The sequence below is a fragment of the Saccopteryx leptura genome, chromosome 9 (genome assembly GCF_036850995.1).
Source record: "Saccopteryx leptura isolate mSacLep1 chromosome 9, mSacLep1_pri_phased_curated, whole genome shotgun sequence".
Lineage (NCBI taxonomy): Eukaryota > Metazoa > Chordata > Mammalia > Chiroptera > Emballonuridae > Saccopteryx > Saccopteryx leptura.
Genome location: NC_089511.1, coordinates 71,629,433 through 71,649,512, shown reverse-complemented (window position 1 = coordinate 71,649,512; position 20,080 = coordinate 71,629,433). Strand labels below are relative to the sequence as shown.

Genomic DNA, 20,080 nt, shown 5'->3' with positions numbered 1-20,080 from the left:
CTCCCGACAGGTATCTGCAGGCTTTCCATGCGCCTCAGACTGATCTGAGCACAGTCAGAGCCACGTTCCTCACAGCTCGGGCATCTGAGGCAGGCCCTGGGCAAGAGCTAGCGGGGGTCAGGAGGCTGCAGTTCCTGGGAGAAGGAGGGCAGCACAGAGGGGAGGAAATGTGTCAGGTCCGAGGAGGGGGTGTAAGCCTCTCTTCCCGTAAGAGTAGAGAACACAGGAGGGGCATGAACTCAAGATATGAACCACCTCATGGTGTCACACGTGGTCTGGGGTCTGCGGCTGTTTGTCCTCGTTATGTACGCAGTTGGAGGGTAGTTATGAAAACAGTCCCCCACTTACACAGCTGTCCCCACCTCAGATTAGTGTGATTTTGCCCCCAGAGATTGTCCTGTGAGTCAGTCATCCCATGGAAACTTTACCCACCATGACCTCAGGTCAGACAGAAAAATGAAGACGACCCTGGGCCTCTGGTCCCACCCAAATATCTCTTCCCAGCAGGGTCCCACATCTTTCCTCCCATCCACGCTGTGGCTGCAACCAGGGGCCACGGCTGGGGAGGAAGTTGGGGACCAGCACAGCTGCTGGTTCTCCTTGCAAAGAGAGGGGCAGGAGACCATGTCTTGGGGTATGTGTTTGGGGCTCAGAACCTGGGCTGGGCTGGGATGTAGGTGTGGACAGGAAGTGGGCGAGGAGGTTTGAACAATGTTTATTCCCTGTACACATACACTACCCAGAGAGGAGGGAATGGTCACACATACTAACACTGGCTGAGTGCCAGGCGCTGTGCTAAGTTCTTCATGCCTAGTAACTCCCTAAGTCTTCACAACCTATCAGGTCTATACTATTGTTATTCTCACTTTTAGTTGAGGAAACTGAGTGAAGCACAGAGAGGCTAAAGAAACTTGTCAGGCCACACAGCTGAGCTGGCCCGAGGCTGACCAAAGGCGGAGCCCACACTGGGACTTCCCACTCTACGCTGCCTCTGAGGTCTCATACCTGGATACTGCGGGTCAGAGCAGGAACTTACCCCGCCGGCCTGCTCCTCAACACCAGAGCTGAACAGGGAAGTCCTCAGGTCCCTGTGTTCACTCGCACTAAGCCCCTCTGTTTGCCCCTGGCCCCCGCACTCCAGGCTGCTCGACTTGGAGAGTGCGCCTCTGGCCTTCACAGTTTGCTTCCTGAGGGCTCGTCAGCATGGCCGGATGAGGAGGTGAGGGCAGGGTGGGTGCAGGTGGGAGGGGGGAGAGCGAGGGGGACCTGTGACCACAGTTCGGGGGCAGGGCAGGAAGCAGACGCGATGTGACAGTGGCCCTGTGATGAGCTGTGTGGGGCGCCTGCCAGGAGAGCTGACACTACTTTAGGAGCCTCCCGTGGAGAGAGGGTGTCTGTGTCGGAGCATCTCATCGTAGGACCCAGGTATGGAGGAAGCAGGGGGTCAGGGAGGCTGGGAGTCCCTGGGTGGGGACTGAGGGGCAGGGGAGTGGGGCTGCTGCTTTGTAGGAAGAACCGGTGGAGCAGGAAGTGCTGTGACCTGTGGGACGAGAGATGGTTCTGGACTGTGCTCATCACTTACAGGCGGCCTTGTGGAGTCTGGGCCTCAGTGCCTCAGTTTCTTCACATATAAAACTAAGAGGTTAGAATACATAGCTCTAAGACCCCTTAAAATGTTGACAGTGAGAGCTTCTAAGGAAGCTGGAAACAAGCTTCCTGGGAGATAACAGGATGAGGGCCAAGATGGAGACCGAGTTCCTTGGATTAGGGATACAAACTGCTGGCCTAAATGAGGTGAACTGGGGCCTTTGAAAGGCCCCCTCATCCTACGTGCCGCCTGGGGACTGCCATGTCTCCTGGAGCTCCACCACTGGGTAAGACTCAGCCGTCTCCAGCCAGAGCGCAGGGGAAGTTCCTGCTCTCCAGAATCCCCATGTCTCAGAGAGCTGCAGGCCCGGCAGGTGCTGGGGGGAGCGGCCCCTGGAGAGCTCAGTTTGGATAGAGGTAGAGAGAGGAGATTCCAGATCATAAGCAGGTTCCGGTGAAACTCCAGAGCCACCTCAAAATGAGAAAGAACTTCTAACCAACTTGTCTGATCGTGGGTAACAGCTAGCTCGTAGTCCTGCAGAGCTGCCCAGGGCACGGCGGGGAATGCCACGAAGGAGACGTGAGCATCAGGAGGAGATCCGGACAGCAAGCTCCAAGGCCCCTCCCCACACATGATCTATGGCCATAAGCTTATGCTCGGCTTTTATTTGAGAAGTTAGGCTAATCTTCTTTCATGAGGCCCAGAGAAAGACCCTCAAAGGGAAAATGAGTAATAACAGTGATGTACAGCCCCATTTCTTTTCCATTTCCGTTGAAGGCTTCATGGGAAAGAGAAGATGAGGGAGGTAGAATGGGGAAAGCATGGTTTGTTCCAGGGCCCAAAATGGCACTTCTCCAGAATCCAGTCTTCTCTAGAGTCATCAGCCCCCGCCCCAAAATCTGCTACAGCAACTCTGTGTTCCCCTCTGACGCACACAGAAACCCTGACTCCACCAGCAGTCACTGTGGGGACAGAGCCATCAACCTGGGTCCCCAATAGACCTTAAGGAGTGAGATCCTAGCAAGTAGCTCCTACTGGCTCTGTGACCTTGGGCCGGTCCATTCTCTCTGAGCCCTCTGTACAAGGCAGGAGGTGACCAGGTGTACAAAGTCCATTCTAGCTCTGACGTTCAATGACTTAAGAGACGGCTCATTCCCTCCCCATTCTATGTGCCCTGGGCATCCTCAGTTGGGGGGAGAGGCCAGCCATTCTCCATGCCTCTGCCCCAGTTTCCCAGATCCCGAACACCTTCTGTCCCCTCAGCTCCATGGCCACCTGTGTGCTCTTCTTGGGCATCCTTCTCCTGCAGCTGCCCACGCCTGCCCCTGCCCACTGCTACACAGCTGCGCAATCGGAATGCCAGCGTGTTCGCAAGTTCGTGCCTGGCTCACGGCTGGCGGGGGAGGGCATTGATGTGTCCAGCCTCCGGCGCTCAGGCTTCTTCCCAGTGGACGTGGACCACTTCCTGCGGCCGGACGGCACCTGCACCCTCTGCCACAACACCCTACAGAAGGGCGCCCTCCAGCGCCTACCCCTGGCGATCACCAACTGGCGCACCAAGGGCTCGGGCTGCCAGCGCAAAGTGATCAAGGCCAAGATCAGCTCCACGGAGGCCGCGGCCAAGGACGCAGCGGCCAGCATCCGCAACGACTGGACGGTGGGGCTGGAAGTAAACCCCAAGCCCAGCACCAGTGCTCGTGTAGCAGTGGCTGGCTCACACTCCAAGGAGGCCAATTTCGCAGCCCAGAAATCTTTCCAGGACCAGTACAGCTTCAGCACTGACTCAGTGGAGTGTCGCTTCTACAGGTAAGCGCTGGGGATGGTGGCAAAGGGGGCTTGAAAACGTTGTGGAGAATTGCAGGTGGTCTGGGAGCAAGTGGTCTGGGAGCAGGTGGTCTGGGAGCAGGTGGTCTGGAATGGCAGAGTGAGGACTCGAGGCTGCTTCCACCAGGAGAGACCACAGCCTGGTTTCTCACACACCAGGTGGTCCAGAGCCCTGTGACCCTGATCTGGAAGAGCCTAGGGAGGAAACAGGTGGACAGGAAGCAAGCAAGGCTGTGCTGAGAGCCCCAACTTGGTGCCTTCAGGCCTACTGAGTGCCCAATGCCCTCTTTCCCAGGCATGGCCGCCTTCTATGGGCAGGAGACCTGGCTGGCTCCCTCCCATCCCTGGGACTCCTTCATCCATTCAGCCACTGTTCAGCCTATCTCGTCAGGTTCTGTGCTGGGAAATAGGGCCACAGTGCTGAGCAGAAGCAGCTACTCCCCAATCCTCAGGGACCTAGGACCCACACCTGAGACATTCATGTCTCCATGGGCAACCCCGAGTCACCTGCCTGACTTCTCCCACCGGAGGCCATGTTTCCCCAGCAGGGAGACAGGGCACTGCCTGCTTGCACGGCCAGAGCTGCAATGAGCCCAGGCATGTAGGACCCAATCCAAGGGACAGGCAGACGAGGCCACAGGACTAGGGTCCGAAGCTAGAAGACTACAACCAGTGTAGTACCATCACTTCTATAAGTAGAAAATAAAGAGGAAAGAAAAAGCTTTATTCTGAAAAAGAGAAGCAAAAAATGCCTCAACAAAGTAGCTAAGTCACTGAGGGGCTAGAGACAGAGGGTTCCTGGGCTCAGGTCCTAGTTATGCTGCTCACATGTGCCCTTGGGCAACCTTGAGGGAGTTGTGGACAGGCAGGACTACCCCCTGCTGGGCCCACCTGACGTTTTTCTCTCCCTCCCAGTTTTCACCTGGTGCACTCTCCGCCCCTCCACTCCGATTTCAAGAGGGCCCTCAGGGCCCTGCCCCCCTACTTCAATGCCTCCGCCGAGCCCGACTACCTCCGGCTCATCTCCAACTATGGCACCCACTTCATCCGCTCCATGGAGCTGGGCGGCAAGGTCTCTGCCCTCACCGCCCTGCGCACCTGCGAGCTGGCCCTGGAGGAGCTCACGGCGGACGAGGTGGCCGACTGCCTGTCGGTCGAAGCCGCGGTCACCGTGGGCAGCCTGGCCAGCGCCTCCTCAGAAGCCAAGGCCTGCGAGGAGAAGAAGAAGAAGCACAAGATGACGGCCTCTTTCCACCAGTCCTACCGGGAGCGCTATTCCGAGGTGGTGGGCGGCCACCACGGCTCCGTGCATGACCTGCTGTTCGGGAACCAGGCGGGGCCCCAGCAGTTCTCAGCCTGGGTGGCCTCTCTGCTGGACAGCCCCAGCCTGGTGGACTACACCCTGGAGCCTCTGCACTTGCTCCTGGAGCACAAGGACCCGCGGCGGGAGGCGCTGAGGCAGGCTGTGAGCAAGTACTTGACGCAGAGGGCACGGTGGAAGGACTGCAGCAAGCCCTGCCCCCAAGGGCAGCAGAAGAGCCAGCGTGACCCCTGCCAGTGTGTGTGCACTGGCTTAGGTGCCACCAACCAGGACTGCTGTCCCCGGGAGAGGGGCCTGGCCCGGCTAGAGGTTATGAACTTCCAGGCGACAGGTCTGTGGGGAGACACAAGTACTGCCACGGACGCATATTTGAAGGTCTTCTTTGGAGGCAAGCAGCTGGACACGAACACAGTGTGGAACAATAACAACCCCCAATGGAAGATACAGCTGGACTTTGGGGACGTGATCCTGGCCGCAGCGGGGCCCCTGAGGGTGCAGGTTTGGGATGCAGACTACGGCTGGGACGATGACCTCCTTGGCACCTGTGACCGGACTCCACAGTCTGGCTTACACAAGGTGGAGTGTCACCTGAACCACGGTCGCCTAAAGTTCTTCTACCACGCCAAGTGCCTGCCTCACCTGGCGGGGAAAACCTGCCTGGACTACGCCCCCCAAGGGCGTCTGGGGGAGCCGCCAGGAAACCGGAGCGGGGCAGTGTGGTGATGAGAGTGGCCTTGAGAGGCCACTGAGGGCCTGCACTGAGGGCTCTCACAGAGGGAGCCAGGACCCTTCTATCTTCGTATTCCCGTTAGACAGATGGAAAACTGAGGCTTTCTTCCTTTTCAGTGAGGTGGCTGAATTTATAGGCCAGCCCTGAGTCTCCCTGTCCAATCTACCTTGGCCATCTGATATTTTCGAGCCCAGGAAATAAGCTGGGTTGGGCCACATCCAGTGGTCGCTACATGGGCAAAAGCTGAGGCCAGGAGCTGGACAGAAGGCCAGAAGGCCATTCCCACCAGGCTACTGGGTGTCCTTTAAGAGTATCCCTCACAGCCTTTTATAACATGAAATGGTGAATTTTTCATCATATTAGATCTAATCCCTTCTGCCCCGGCTGCTCTGTTTACTGTTACCTTGCTCACCGAACTTTGTTTCTCAGACAAACCAAGGGCTATCTTGGCCTGTCTCATTGTGTACACAACCTGCTAGAGAATCAATAAAAGTGATGTGATGACAACTATAATGGTGGTAGTTGTGGCAGAGAAGAACATGGGGCCAAACAGAGCCCTGGAGAGAAACCTCCACTCTAGCAACCCTATACAACAGGACAGGTGGCTCACCTCAGGGGCAGGCAGGTAATATAAATAAACTTCTTTTTCACTTTTGTTGGAAATATGGGGGCCCAAAATATTTCACTTTCCTCATAGCTCTCTGATTTGAGAAACAGCACCATGAACTTGGTGATGAGTGGCAACAGGCATTCAGTTCCCAGCTGGAGACAATAGGGAACAGTGAGGACTGTGGGGGAACTGAAGGGCACACATCTTCTCTAGAGGGGGCTGCAGCTCTGCACCAGCCAAACATTCCAAGACAGGAATGTGAGCCCAGTGCTGCCAGGTCCTCTAGATCCTTGAGATAACCAGAATAAAGAGAGTCGACCTGGAACTCTGAGGTCACTGGTTCGAAACTTGGGCTTACCTGGTCAGGGCACATATGGGAGTTGATGCTTCCTGCTCCTCCCCCTTCTCTCTCTCTCTCTCTCTCTCTCTCTCTCTCTCTTCTCTCTCTAAAATAAATAAAGTCTTATTTGAAAAATAAAGTAACCAGAACTCGCAATTCGACTTCTAACTGTTGGCAATACATTTCACATAAAGCGATGTGAGAAAACATGGTCCAGGCCCCGGCCGGTTAGCTCAGTCAGGTAAGAGCACAGTCCCGAAACAGCAAATTTGCTGGTTTGATCCCCAGCCAAGGCACACACAGTCAGCAGCCAAAGAATGAATGACTGAGTGGAACAACAAGTGAATGCTTCCCTTCCTCCTCCCCTCTTTCTCCCTTCCTCTCTCTGTCTCTCTAAATATCAATAAAAATTAAGCCCTGGTCAGATTGGTTACATGGCCCCAGAGCAAGGAGGTTGCTGGTAGGATTCCCCGGTCATATGCGAACCATAATTGACCTAGAGCAATCAGTCTGGAAATTCTGACTCAACAGACTCTATTTGATAAGTTGAGCAACTCTCCCCCGTCCCACAATTTGAGAGGAGATGGCAGTGGTTCCAAGAAGGTAGTATCAGAGGTCTTCCTGCCCCTGGCGTGCAGTGAACACCAGAGCCTTGGGGTCTGATATAAAATGAAATGGTCTTTGTTTCATGTGCCAGGGACACAAGCCTCAGAACAGATCCACAGGATGGGTGGCAAGATTCAGGTGGCCTCCTAAATGTGGTGGGTTTGGGCTGTGCGGGGCCATTGTCAGAGGGGCTCAGAGTTGCTGGCACAGCCCTCCTGACTCTTTGAAACTCCTATAAATTAAGCCCCTTGAAGTTTGTGTGGACCCCTAGGCTCATGTGGAGCCCATTGAAGACCACAGTGCTGGCCTGACCTGTGGTGGCGCAGTGGATAAAGCGTCGACCTGGAATGCTGAGATTGCCGGTTTAAAACCCTGGGCTTGCCTGGTCAAGGCACATATGGGAGTTGATGCTTCCTGCTCCTCCCCCTGTTCTCTCTCTCTGTCTCTCTCCTCTCTCTCTAATAAAAATGAATAAATAAAATATAGAAAAGTAAATAAATAAGACCACAGTGCTGGAGAAGGGTCATGTCCCAACCAGCCCAGACAGTCTTCAGTGGCCAATCGAGGTTGTCTACAGATACCCCAGCTCCCTCCCGTTGGGGAGAATGACTGAACAAAATTCTGTGCTGGCTCTCAGAGTTCCCCAGCAGGATTAAGCTCCAGTGCCCACAGAGCTTGACCACACATGCTCTCTTGGCTGGCTCCTTTCCCTGTCTCAATTCTCTGCTCCCCTACTAGTATTTTCTGGATTCACCTCCACATAAACTGCCTGCCCACAAGTCCTTGCCTCAAGGTCTGCCTCTGGGGAAACCAACTAAGAAGCACATCTCACCACATCATTGCATTGTTTAAAAAAAAAATGGTTCCTTGTGGTTCTTGGGATAAAGCTCAAACCTCCTAATGTGACACACATGCTGACCCCACTCTCAACTCTGTCCCCTCTCACAGAGCCCTGACTCACTGAGCTTGTTGATTCCTCTGTTGGCTATGCTCTCTCTAGCCCTTCACACAGGCTGCCTCCTCTTTCCAGAATCTTTCTCCTCTATCCTGAGTCCTCCTCAGGCTTCAGGCTTCAGCTTCAAATGTGGCTTTCTCCAGGAAGCCTTCCCTCACTGTCAGGTCTAGGTCATGGCCCCACTACTCTGCCCCTATAGTTCCCACTATTTCTCAAAGGCCAACAGCCATTTCTATCTTACTCATAGTTGAGCCAGTTAGTCCAGCACCTGATATAAGTGATGCTTGAAAAATATTGGATGGCTGATTGAATGGATGACTGAATGGGTTAATGAATGAATGAATGAATGGAATCCACCAAGAAATCTTCCAACTGCTGTTCAAACTCTCCCAATGTCAGGGAACTCATAACCTCCGGAGGTAGATGTTCTATGGAAGAATATGAGCCATCATGTTACACTGCCTCCTTATCATGTCCAGCCTTGGTCATGGTTCAGGGATTGTGTATCTAAATCTCTGGTCCCATCTCAGACTTGCTTGGGAAGAAGAACCACTGGGTTGATTCCAGTCCAGGTAGCTGCTGCCCCTCCCTCCTTCTGTGGAGCCATGAAGGAGACACACACAGCCGGGGTAGAGGTGACCGTGGGGTGGGGCCAGCCCCTCCTCTCCATTACTGACCACAGAGATGGGAACATCTGTGGAGGTGAGGGATGCCTCTGGACTGTGACCCACCCAGACCTCTCATTCCTCAATGGACACAGGCACCAGCTGAGTCTATCCCAGCTGGGTCAGCTCCTTCTCTGGGCACAGCTGGTGCTCACTCGGCCTAGGAAGGTTGTGACCCCAGAAGGGCCAGACCCGCCACCTTACCTGCTCTCGGGATTCCTCTCCCCCTACCCTTTCTTGCTGCCTGATGAGGTCCTTTTCAGCCAAGACTTCCATAGCCCAGGTGGCCACACACACCAGCAGGGGCAGGCTGAGTGCCTGGCTGGTTTTCCCCTGTGAAGGCTGAGGGGTAGGTCTGGTGCAGCTGAGACCAGGAGCACAGGTGAGATTCTCAGGGTTGGTTAGGGTTAGTGCCACACAGAAAGAGATCAACCCCCCCCCCCCCACAAACAGGACCCTCAAGAGCAGCCAAGGACTACCATCCAACCCACAAATGAAATGACCGCAGCCACACATTCATCCCAGACTAGACATAGAGACCTATCACATGAACCTTGATTTTGATCTGAGACTGAGCCCCAACCTCAGTCAGTTCTCTTAGTACACTGCAACCACATAAAACTCCCCTGCAGACCCAAGGGTCCCCTCTGTAAAACAAGGGGCTGGAACAATGAGTTCTGCACAGCTGTCCAGCTCAGAGGGGCTGGGCAGATTCTGTGGATTCTCTAAGCATCTAGTCCGACCCTCAGCAAGTGTGGCCGAATGGACCCAACAGCCCAATCACTCTCACTCCGCTCAGCGGCCACACCACGGCGGCACCGCTTTCCTGGTGCTGCAAGCAGCCGGCTCCATTAGCCTTCCTCTTCTCCAAGGCCCAGGTGCACACCCCAGTGGCCCGAACCAGAACAACTGTTGTTGTTTTGCAGGATGTAATCAGAATGTGTTTACTGTGGGGCTCCAAGAGCACATCTGGGCTCACAGCGAATCTCCACAACAGCTGGTTCCTGGTTTCATCTTAGGAAAGGCAGTGACATCAGTTTGCTGGCAGGACAGGCTTGTCCCCTGGGAATTCCCTGTCATACTCTCCAGTCATGCAGTGAAGCTGGAAAACAGCCTTGTCTCCATTCCTCTTCCTTCACAGGAAGCTTCGCCTTTAAGACTGGGACCTTGGCCGAAGGTCCTCCGCCACCAGGAGCTGGTCATTAAGGGAAGACGCCATTACCACTCATGCCTCTCCCTCTCCGTGGTACTGTGGAATTTTGTGTGATTTTATTCAGTGAAGCCTTCTTCCCATGGGAGTAAGAGACCTCACTCCCTTTCCTTGCCTCTTCACTTTCATTATCTTTCTCTCACTAACACTACAAATGAAATATTAAAAAATAACATTTCTTGAGTGCTTATTGTAGTGTTTTAAGGACTGTGCAAGTATTGGTGCATTTAATCTTCTCAACGACCCTGTGAGTGGAGGTACTCACGCTCATTTTAGAAATGAGATATCACAGAAAGTTGAGGCTCTTCCCCTTACCTTTGTTCTGACCCTTCTCTGCCAGTCCTGTGGTCTGACTCCTGAATGTCAAGAGTGGGCTGTGTCTCTCCTCCACCGTGCTTGCAACCATCTTCACACAGTGCCTTAAAGTGGCTGAAGTTACCCGCGTTAGGGGGGACGCTCTCAGGAGAAGCAGTCTCTCCATACCACCCTGCCACTCACTTCTAAAAATGTGATGAAATATACACAGCATAGTATTTATTATTGTATCCATCTGCCAGTCTACAGTTCATTAAGTACATTCATAGTCTTGTGAAAGTATTAACCCTATCAAAACCGGACACTTTTTCATTATCTCCAACAAAACTCTGTATCCATTAAATATACCCCCCCCCCTCAGCTTCTGGTAGGCTCTATTTTATTTTCCATCCTTATGAATTTGCCGATTATAGGTCCCTCCTATATGTGGAATCAGACAATAGTGTTTGTCTTCTGGGTCTGGCTTCTTTCATTCAGCATAATGCTTTCAAGTCCATGCATGTTGTAGCATGTATAAGGACTTCATTCCTTTTACAGCTGCATAATACTCCATTTTATGGACATATCATTTTGCTTAGCCATTCATGCATTGATGAATACTTGGGTTGTTTCCACCTTTCAGCTGTAGTAAATAGTGTTCTATAAACATTAGGGTACAGGCAGATGTCTGAGTCCCTGCTTTCATTCCTTTTAGACATATACTTAGGAGTAGGAGTGCTGGTTCAGCAGGTAGTTCCATTTACCTTTTAAAAAACCACCAAGCCATTTCCACAAGCTGCCTTCACCTTCTTAGCTAGCCTCTTTGCCTTGACCTTCCTGTGCCTACCTTTCTACCTGTCAAGTCAGGACTTGGACGTGGATCCAGCTCAACTCTCCAGCATCAGGGAGAGACCATCCTCACAGTCATGGCTGACCGTGGTGACTCCAAGCCTTCCAGGCCCCAAGGATGCAGCCCTGCCCACCACTAGGCCCTCCGTCTAGAGATGCCCCCTCGAACAGTGGTCACCAGCCAGTGAGGGGTGGGGAGCAGGACAAAGCTGAATGGGTGGGCACGTGTTACTGGGCCTCGGGGTCCTCTTGCCTGGTAGACTATCTCATTCTGTCTTATCCATTACTATCTCCATAGCCCCTAGCATGAGCCAGACCTGGCACACAGTAAGTGCTCAGTAAACGTTATTGAATGAATGTTTACATGTATTCTACACACACACACAGAGGACTGAATTCATGGAGGGTAGGGGCCGTGGCCTGTTCATCTCAGCACTGCCACCAACCCTGATCTGAAAGGGAAACCACAAACGAGAAGAGCTAACTAACATGACTGAGAACAGACTGGTTTGGCCTGAGGTGGGGGAATGATGAGACTGAGGAGGCAGGGAGAAAGAGAGAGAGAAGAGAGAGAGAGAGAGAGAGAGAGAATAGTGAGCACTGGAGCCCTGCTCCCAAGAAGAGGCTTGGCCAGCAGTAGGGGAAGTTCCTGGCTCCTCCCTCCTCATACTCCTTTGCCTAAAAAGTCCCTCCCATCACCACTCCCCTACCCAGAAAGGCCAACTGCACCCCAACTCTTCCCTCTTCTACTTTAAAACAATTTAAGGCCCACAGCATGAGAGCCCATATGTTTGGAGGAAGGGACTTCCGCCCAGAGCCAGCCCAGGTGCCCCTGCCTTCAGACACTTGTGCAGAAGAGGCACAAACCCATAATAAATGTCGTAGTGAGAATGGGTCGACAGGTAGTCTTGTTTGTTTTTATCTTTATCTACCATTCCTTAAGTGTGCACTGTGGGACAGGCCACATAAATGTGCATATTTCATTTAATTTTCTAAAGGCCCCACTTAACACATGAGGAGACTGAAGCAAAGAAAGGTTTGATACTGACCCAAGTCCCCCAGCTGCTCAGTGCTGGGAAAGGTGAGATTCAGACCAGGGCCCCGCTCCCGCTCCTGCTCCCCCTCCGCACCCCATCCCCAATCTGTCTTCCCTCTGTGTCCACCTCTCAGCGGCTGCAGACCTGAAGCGGGGCTGGGGACCCTAGTTCACTCCTCGCCTCCCAGCAGAGGGCTCCCATTAGGGTCCTCCCTTCCCTCTGGCTCCACACTCCCTCGCCCTGGTCCATCCTGCACTGCAGGTTCTTAGCCCACCCTGCTGTCTCGGTCTGTTCTCCTCAGCATTTGGAAATGACCCCTACAGGTTGTACATAGCTCTCCAGGGGTTCCAGGCCGGGCCAACATCCGGCCAGCGGGCCACATCCGGCCCGCGTAATGAGTTTATGAGGCCTGCAATTAAATTTTTAATATTCTTCGCTACTTTAAAATCTCAGCTACTCAGAAGTGGAGGCATCTTTGATTATTGGAAATCGAGATATTTAAGAAGATAGTGGTACACAGAAAAAAATTTCATATGTGACTAATCTAGGGTTAATTTCCAATAATTGGTCAAATGGATTCACGATACTTCTTTATTTTAAAAAAAAATTCCATTATAAAGATTTACAACTTTTGTACTCGTCTGTACTCGATATGAACTGTTTGATGTTTTGCGGCGATGTGAAACCCACATTTTTTTAGGAGGAGTTTGCCAGTGCGCACCCAAGGTCAAACAATTCGTTATTTTGTGGTCAAGTGTGCTGAATCAAGTGGCATTGTAGCATAGACAATAGCTGCAACTGATAACTGAAAACGTGTCCAGGCTGTTTGTAAAACAAAATTAATTGTTTTATTTGCAATATAACCCCTTCAAGCTCATTCTATTAATTAAATATTGTTTTGATTGATTGCGATATGGTATGTAATTACATTTTTTTGTAAGGTATTTTTCCCCGCCAAAGAAGAAGGAAGGGGCCGTAGCCACAGAGTGTGGAATAGTAAAGGCTTTATTGAGTACCATGCTGCCCGGATAATGTTCCCTGTACCTGGGGACAGAGGCCAGGGAAGTTGCATAGGGTGACCCATGTGGGGGATATTTAAAGGGTCTGTAGGGTGGTCGAGCTAATATGATGTGGTGAAATCTCACTGGCTGACAGATGGTCGTTCTTTTCCCAAGGACTCCTGGGAAGTTTCTTTTGGTGCACATGGGTGTGGGCGGCTGCAGCCAAACTTCCTGGGTCTGGGTTCCTCATGTGACCTTCCCCCATTGCTGACCACCTTACATTCCGATATTTTGTGTTAATTAGGGGCGCCTCTTATTCGTCTGGCTACTTCCTGCTGATTAGGAGCATCGTGGGGAGGGAAGATTGGAAGGTGGTGGCTTTGAGGGTGTCAGGAGGAACATCTGTTAGACCGTGACTGGAGAAACTTCGCGGATGTAGTCCTATAAGGCTTTTTTTAAAAAAGGAGGAGTAATAGGGGGATCTTCAGGGTCCAGCCTTTTGGTGAGCCAGAGATGGGTAGGGGCCAGCAAACTTGAGGCAAAACTGCATGCCAGGAGTGGCGTACGAAGGGGAAAACTGCATGCCAGGAATGGCGTACGAAGGGGAAAACTGCATGCCAGGAATGGCGTAAGAAGGGGAAAGGAAAGGATCCCATCCACTCTCATAACCAAGACCTGTGAGGGAACTAGAGGTCCAGAGTGTGATGGCAAAACAGAGAAGGTAGCTCCTGTGTCCACAAGAAATGAGATGGACTTACCTGCTCCTGTAGCATTACCCTGGGTTCAGTGTGGGTGAGGATGACGGGGTCTCCGAGTCGAGGCCGTGTCAGTTGTCTGAGGTCTAGGAGTTTGAGCAGTGGGCCCGCCTGTCTGGATTGGCCTCCCATTTTGGGTGGTTTGTCCTCCATGCAGAGCCGTTGAGGATGAGCCTGCTGCCAAAGGGGCCAATCGCTCCACCAGTGGCCGGGATGCTTGCAGTCAGAGCAGGGCTCAGTGGGAGCTGTGGGCAGGGGCACTGCCAGGCACAGTGCCCCTGTGATGGAGTTCCTCGTTGCAGCCTGAATTTGGGCAGACACTTTCTGTGCCTTGCCCCTGTTGCTCTGCTGGCCTCAGGGCCGCCACAAGAGTCTGGGTTTGGAGCATTACCTTCTGCTGCATGCAGGCCTTGCGAACAGCCTTGGCCTGTTCCTACTAGCCGTGACCATTAAAAACTTTAAATGCCGCCTGACCAGGTAGTGGCATAGTGGATAGAGCATCGGACTGGGATGCAGAAGATCCAGGTTCGAGACCCTGAGGTCACCAGCTTGAGTGCGGGCTCATCTGGTTTGAGCAAAGCTCACCAGCTTATACCCAAGGTCGCTGGCTCGAGCAAGGGGTTACTCGTTCTGCTAAAGGCCCACGGTCAAGGCACATATGAGAAAGCAGTCAATGAACAACTAAGGTGTCACAACGAAAAATTGATGATTGATGCTTCTCATCTCTCTCCATTCCTGTCTGTCTAACTCTTTCCCTGTCTCTGTAAAAAAAAATACACACACACAACAACAACAACAAACAAAAAAAAAACCTTAAATGCCATGTTCACAGGTCCCGGATAGGGGTTTAGGGGTTGAGAATAAGAGGAGGGGGGCTCCTGGGGAGCTCGGCACCCAGATCCAGCCAGAAACGTCGGAGCCAGAGGCAGGACAGGGCCAGAACTTCCTGCAAGAAAATTGGGGTTGGGCGTCCTGCAAACCGGTGTAAGGGCCAATGGCAGGCTGAGAATGGCCTTACAGAGGAGGGGTTTAAGAACACAGTGGAGAAGGGAGGGGCCCCTGGCCAGCAGGGGAGGAGAAAGAGAGAATGGTATTTGCAGGTGAATGAGAAACAGGATTCTGCGAAGGGAGAGGAGGAGGCTCTTGGAGGGAAGAGACCAGAGAGGGGTGCCCCAGGGGTCAGGCAGGAGGCGGAGAGAGTTGAGGTTCCGAGGAGAAGGAAAGATTAGGAGCGGAGGTTTTAGGTGAGGTTTCTCTGGTCAAAATCAGGGCCTGCGCCGTGTAGCAGGTGGCACAGAGATTAGGACAGGAGCACGAAAAACTAGAAGCCCTGAATGTAAGGGATCTCCAACCAGTTCCCAGTTCTTTTGGCGACAGTTAAATTGGTGAGGGTGTTAAAACTGACAGTCTCTTCAGGAGGCTACCTGGTTCGACTATCCAGTGGGTTCTGTGGCCTGGCTACAGCGGAGAAGAACAGTTTCTTCTCCTTTAGGGAGGGAGAGATTTCGGATAAGGCAACTCCAGGAGTGTTTTTAGATTAGGTTTAGATTCCTGTGCCTCTATGGCCACCCTCAGTTCTCAGAGTGGTCAGAGTTGAGTATTGGTGTCCCGAAACTCAAGCTCTGGCCACCGGTCGGATAGGTAAAGTGGATGTGCTTGGGGTGTCTCCACAGGCACACATGGACTCGGAATGGAACGGAAAAGAGGTCCCTGACATAGCTACAATTTTGGACAGGGAGTCTCGGTGGAAAGAACTGAGGTGAGGCTGGAGGCAGGGGACTTACCGCACTGTGCGCTGAAGTGGGTGGAAGGTCGGAGATCCTGGTTCTTTCTCAGAGGGGAAGGGGAGAGGAGCGGGCCCAGCGGGCTTCTGACTCCTCCAAGGTTTTGGCACCAAATGTTAAGATATTTTTCCCCCACCGAGGAAGAAGGAAGGGGTGTAGCCATGAAGTGTGGATAAGCAAAAGCTTTATTGAGTACAGCGCATCCCGCCCGACAAGGATCCCTGGTCCCAGGGACAGAGGCCAGGGAAGTCAAATGGGGTGACCCGCGTGGGGGACATTTAAAGGGTCTCTAGGGTGGTCGAGCTAATATGACGTGGTGAAATCTCACTGGCTGACGACAGTTGCTCTTTTCCAAAGGACTCCTGGGAAGTTTCTTTTGGCATGTATGCTGGTGGGCGGCTCCAGCCAAAGTTCCTGGGTCTGGGTTCCTCGTGTGACCTTCCCCCATTGCTGACCACCTTACATTTTTATTAAAATAACATTGTATATTAAAATTTTTTTCACTCACATTTATTCATAAACAAATTACATAATAAAATTTTGTTTACTTAAACGAATCGTTTTTGTATTTAACATTTTTTAATTTTAATATTTTGTCCTGCCAGTGAAAAAAGTTTTCTTTCTAATCTGGCCCGGGGGCAAAAACTGTTGGCCACCCCTGGGTTAGACCAAGTGGCACATAGGTTCCCCTCCCTGGGACCTTCAGTGAACACTCCTCAACCTCACCCTCTGGACCCAGCTGAGGGCAGGGAGGCTGGATTGAAAACTCCAGGGAGCCTGACCAGGCGGTGGATAGAGCGTGGATAGAGCGTCAGACTGGGATGCAGAGAACTCAGGTTCGAGACCCCGAGGTCGCCAGCTTGAGCGTGGGCTCATCTGGTTTGAGCAGAAAGCTCACCAGCTTGGACCCAAAGTTGCTGGCTCAAACAAGGGGTTACTAGGTCTCCTGTAGCCCCACGGTCAAGGCACATATGAGAAAGCAATCAATGCACAACTAAGGTGTTTCAACGCGCAATGAAAAACTAATGATTGATGCTTCTCATCTCTCTTCGTTCCTGTCTGTCTGTCCCTGTCTATCCCTCTCTCTGACTTTCTCTGTCTCTGTTAAAAAATATATATATAAAGAAAACTCCACGGAGCACCCTGTCAGGCTCAAGCTGACCACATGGACCTCCTTTCTCTGGGTCTCCAATACCCTGAGCTGGCAGGTAAGGACCCAACAGGCAAAGGGAGGGCTTCCTCAAGACCAAGCAGACCCCAGAAGGCCCCACCCTTAGCAGCCCCTCCCTGCTGCTCCAGGGGCCTCCCTCCCCAGGAGGCCCACTGCTGAGGGAGCAGCAAATGCTGGGGCCGGGGAGCTCCCGACTCCTTAAACAGCAAACTGGACAGAGGGGAAATAGAAAAGCCTGTGTTTAGGCAGGAGCCACAGTCTAAACCAGGGGTCCCCAAACTACGGCCCGTGGGCCGCATGCGGCCCCCTGAGGCCATTTATCCGGCCCCCGCTGCACTTAGGGAAGGGGGCACCTCTTTCATTGGTGTTCAATGAGAGGAGCACAGGATGCATCCGCACCCTGTGCTCCTGGAGTACTGTATGCGCCGCAAAACGCTGTGTTGCTCAGGTACAGTACTATTTCTGGTGATGCGGGACGCACATGTCACGGCTCCGGAAGCGTGTCATATCACTTGTTACGGCTAGCAGTGACAAATATGGAACCGGACATTGACCATCTCATTAGCCAAAAGCAGGCCCATAGTTCCCATTGAACTTTCTCATATATGAGCTTTCTCATATATGTCTTGGTCAGTTTGTTGATTTAAATTTACTTGTTATTTATTTTAAATATTGTATTTGTTCCCATTTTGTGTTTTTAATTTAAAATAAGATATGTGCAGTGTGCATAGGGATTTGTTCATAGTTTTTTTTATAGTCCCTCCCTCCAATGGTCTGAGGGACAGTGAACTGGCCCCCTGTGTAAAAAGTTTGGGGACCCCTGGTCTAAACATAAACATCTGTTTATGATTTCAAAAACAAAACAAAAATACGTTAAGCAGAGCCAATTCACAGGGCAAATGAGATGGCAGGGAATTCTTTAACTTTGGTGAGAACCCAAACTGCTTTCAAGTTCTTTGGAAACCATTTAAACCATACAAATATGCTTGTTAAGAAAACCGTGCAAATTAGCGTGTAAACCATAAGTGATCCCTCGTGGTTCTTATCTGCTACTTTCAGCAGGTGCTGCAGTGACCCCAGCTGGGCCTACAGTAGCTTATTCTTGGCTTTCATCTGTAGTGCATATAAAAATAATACTAGGATTTTCCTTTAAAAAGTCCAGTGATTTAGTCATTTCTTCCCTAATTATGTCCCTCAGCTGTTTCCAAAAAGCATTTGTTTGTTTATTATCATTTTTGTATCAATAAAACTGGGCAAAAGGACCTAATTGGTACCATCTGGAGTGCACAGCATTTCCAAGGCCTTCCCAGACCAGATGTGTATGGTGTGCCATGCCCTTGCTTGCCAAGTGACCTTGAGCAAGTAGTTTTCCCTCCGAGTCCCCAGTTCCTCTAATGTCACCTAGACACACTAACAGCTAAGTCGGGGTTCAGATCGCTCGTGCACTCGCGTGTGGAAGAGGACCAAACGTGTAAACACCTACAGACCGATCGGCACAGCAGCATTGAAAAGGGGCCCTGCTAATGGACGGCCACCAGTCCTGCCTCAGATCCCAGACAGTGAGTCCCACTCAGGCTCAAAGAGGGTGTCCAGTGTGGGAGGAGCATTCTAAATTCCATTTTAAGAAGAAACAGGCTGGGAGGGCTGAAGCAATCTGTCAGGCACTTAGTAGATGAACAATAGTATCAGTTGGGTAAACAAATGGTTATTTTTAGGTTTGCTGCCTGTGTTGAGGCATCACCCTGTGTGTATAGTCTACGGAAGGCTGCTGGTCCTTGCCCTCAGGGCAGCAGAGTGCAAATTGCATATTGCCTTCCTGCTTGGGAGGGGCGATTGCTTGCTATTGTTTCCTGGCCCCAGACTGTTTTGCTGGGCGCAGGAGTGCAGAGGGAATCCACTGGCAGAGAGAGAGAGAGAGAGAGAGAGAGAGAGAGAGAGAGAGAGAGAGCGAGAGAGAGAGAGAGAGAGAGAGAGAGAGAGAGAGAGAGCGCCTTGCTGAGGCCTGTGGGGGCCTAGGAGTCCAGAGGGTGAATCCAGAGAATGAGTCCAGGTTGCGGAGCCAGAGACCAAGTTGGGGTTTCAGAGCCCTGATTTCCGCCTGGCTTGTTTGGCTGGGGGTGCTGAGGCTGGTGGGGCCTGTGAGTCCGGCTGAGTCTGGAATGCTGAGGGACTTAGGCAGAGCCAGGTTTAACGGAGGATGCACTGGGCTAGCGCTCTGGGCCCTGACTTCTGATGGGCCCCACAAAACCTCAACTTTACACTTTTTTCTAATGTAAGGGGCCCAATATTTTCTTCTGTGCCCGGAGCCTCAACTGACCTTGATCCGCCTCTGGACTTAGGAGCCCTGCCTGTGTGCTCATCCGTGGTTATGAGACTAATAAACAGAACGGCCTGCCCTCCTTCGGCTCCACCGTTCCTTTACTGTCTGCCCGAGTCCATGAGAACCTGCATGGTCATGGCGGTGGCCACTGGCCTCACAGTATCTGTGCATTCAGGAACTACTCAGAGAGACTGCACTGTATGTGGAGCCCCAGGGAGGGAAGAGCACCCCGATTCATTCACAGCGTGCACACTGGCATCTACTCTCACTCATCCACCGAGTTCCTGCTGGGCCAACTTCTCTCCACAGCAGACCTTCCCTGGAAAATGTCTGTATGAAGCCACAATCCTTCCTGTCCTCAGCCAAGGAGAGAGTGGTCGCAGTGGGAGGAATGCCAGCCAATGCATGATGGGGCAGGGGGTGGGGGGTCCGAGGCAGGAGGGACAATGAATATCCTGTGGGATGTACCAGCCTAGTGCAGAAGGGAGGGATGGAGGGACCCAGGAAACTCAAGGGACTAGGGTCATCTCACATGGCCCCAGATCCCTCCACCCAATACTTTCATAGATGCCCATGACCCCTCCCGCACACACACACCGAGGGGTTCGCTTCCAAGGGAGCAGAGGGCAGCAGATTGCTTTGACCAGTCAGAACCAACAATCTTCAGATTCTCTCCCAAAGCCCTTGGGAGGAAATTCTGTCCAACTGACAATGACATGACCTCCTCTTGTGAAACACATAAATGCACCTGAGTTCATACCCCATCTTGCAAGCCCAGGAAATAACTCCAGCACCTACCCCAGTAAAAACGCCACCAAGGAACCAACCACACCAGCCCACGCAGAAGGTGCCTCTCGAGAGAACCGTGCAGCTTCCCGGACACAAGTTCTAAGCCACTGCTTCTCCAGGTAGGGCAAGGCTTTCAAAGTCAAGTCCACACTGATGTTTTAAGTTGTGAGAGGTACTCACAAATCCAGAGAAATTCCTAGGAAATGTGGTTTATCTAGGTCTCCAGACTCT

The 20,080-nt window shown here is 52.1% G+C and overlaps 1 protein-coding gene across 1 annotated transcript; it reads left to right on the top strand.

Annotated features, from left to right (window-relative positions):
* Positions 1-1,144: 1,144 nt before the first annotated feature.
* On the top strand, positions 1,145-5,965 carry PRF1 (perforin 1). Its single transcript, XM_066349704.1, has 4 exons — positions 1,145-1,219; positions 1,295-1,425; positions 2,852-3,394; positions 4,328-5,965. The coding sequence occupies exons 3-4, from the start codon at positions 2,856-2,858 to the stop codon at positions 5,454-5,456; spliced, it is 1,668 nt and encodes a 555-aa protein (XP_066205801.1). The 5' UTR covers positions 1,145-1,219; positions 1,295-1,425; positions 2,852-2,855; the 3' UTR covers positions 5,457-5,965.
* Positions 5,966-20,080: the final 14,115 nt, after the last annotated feature.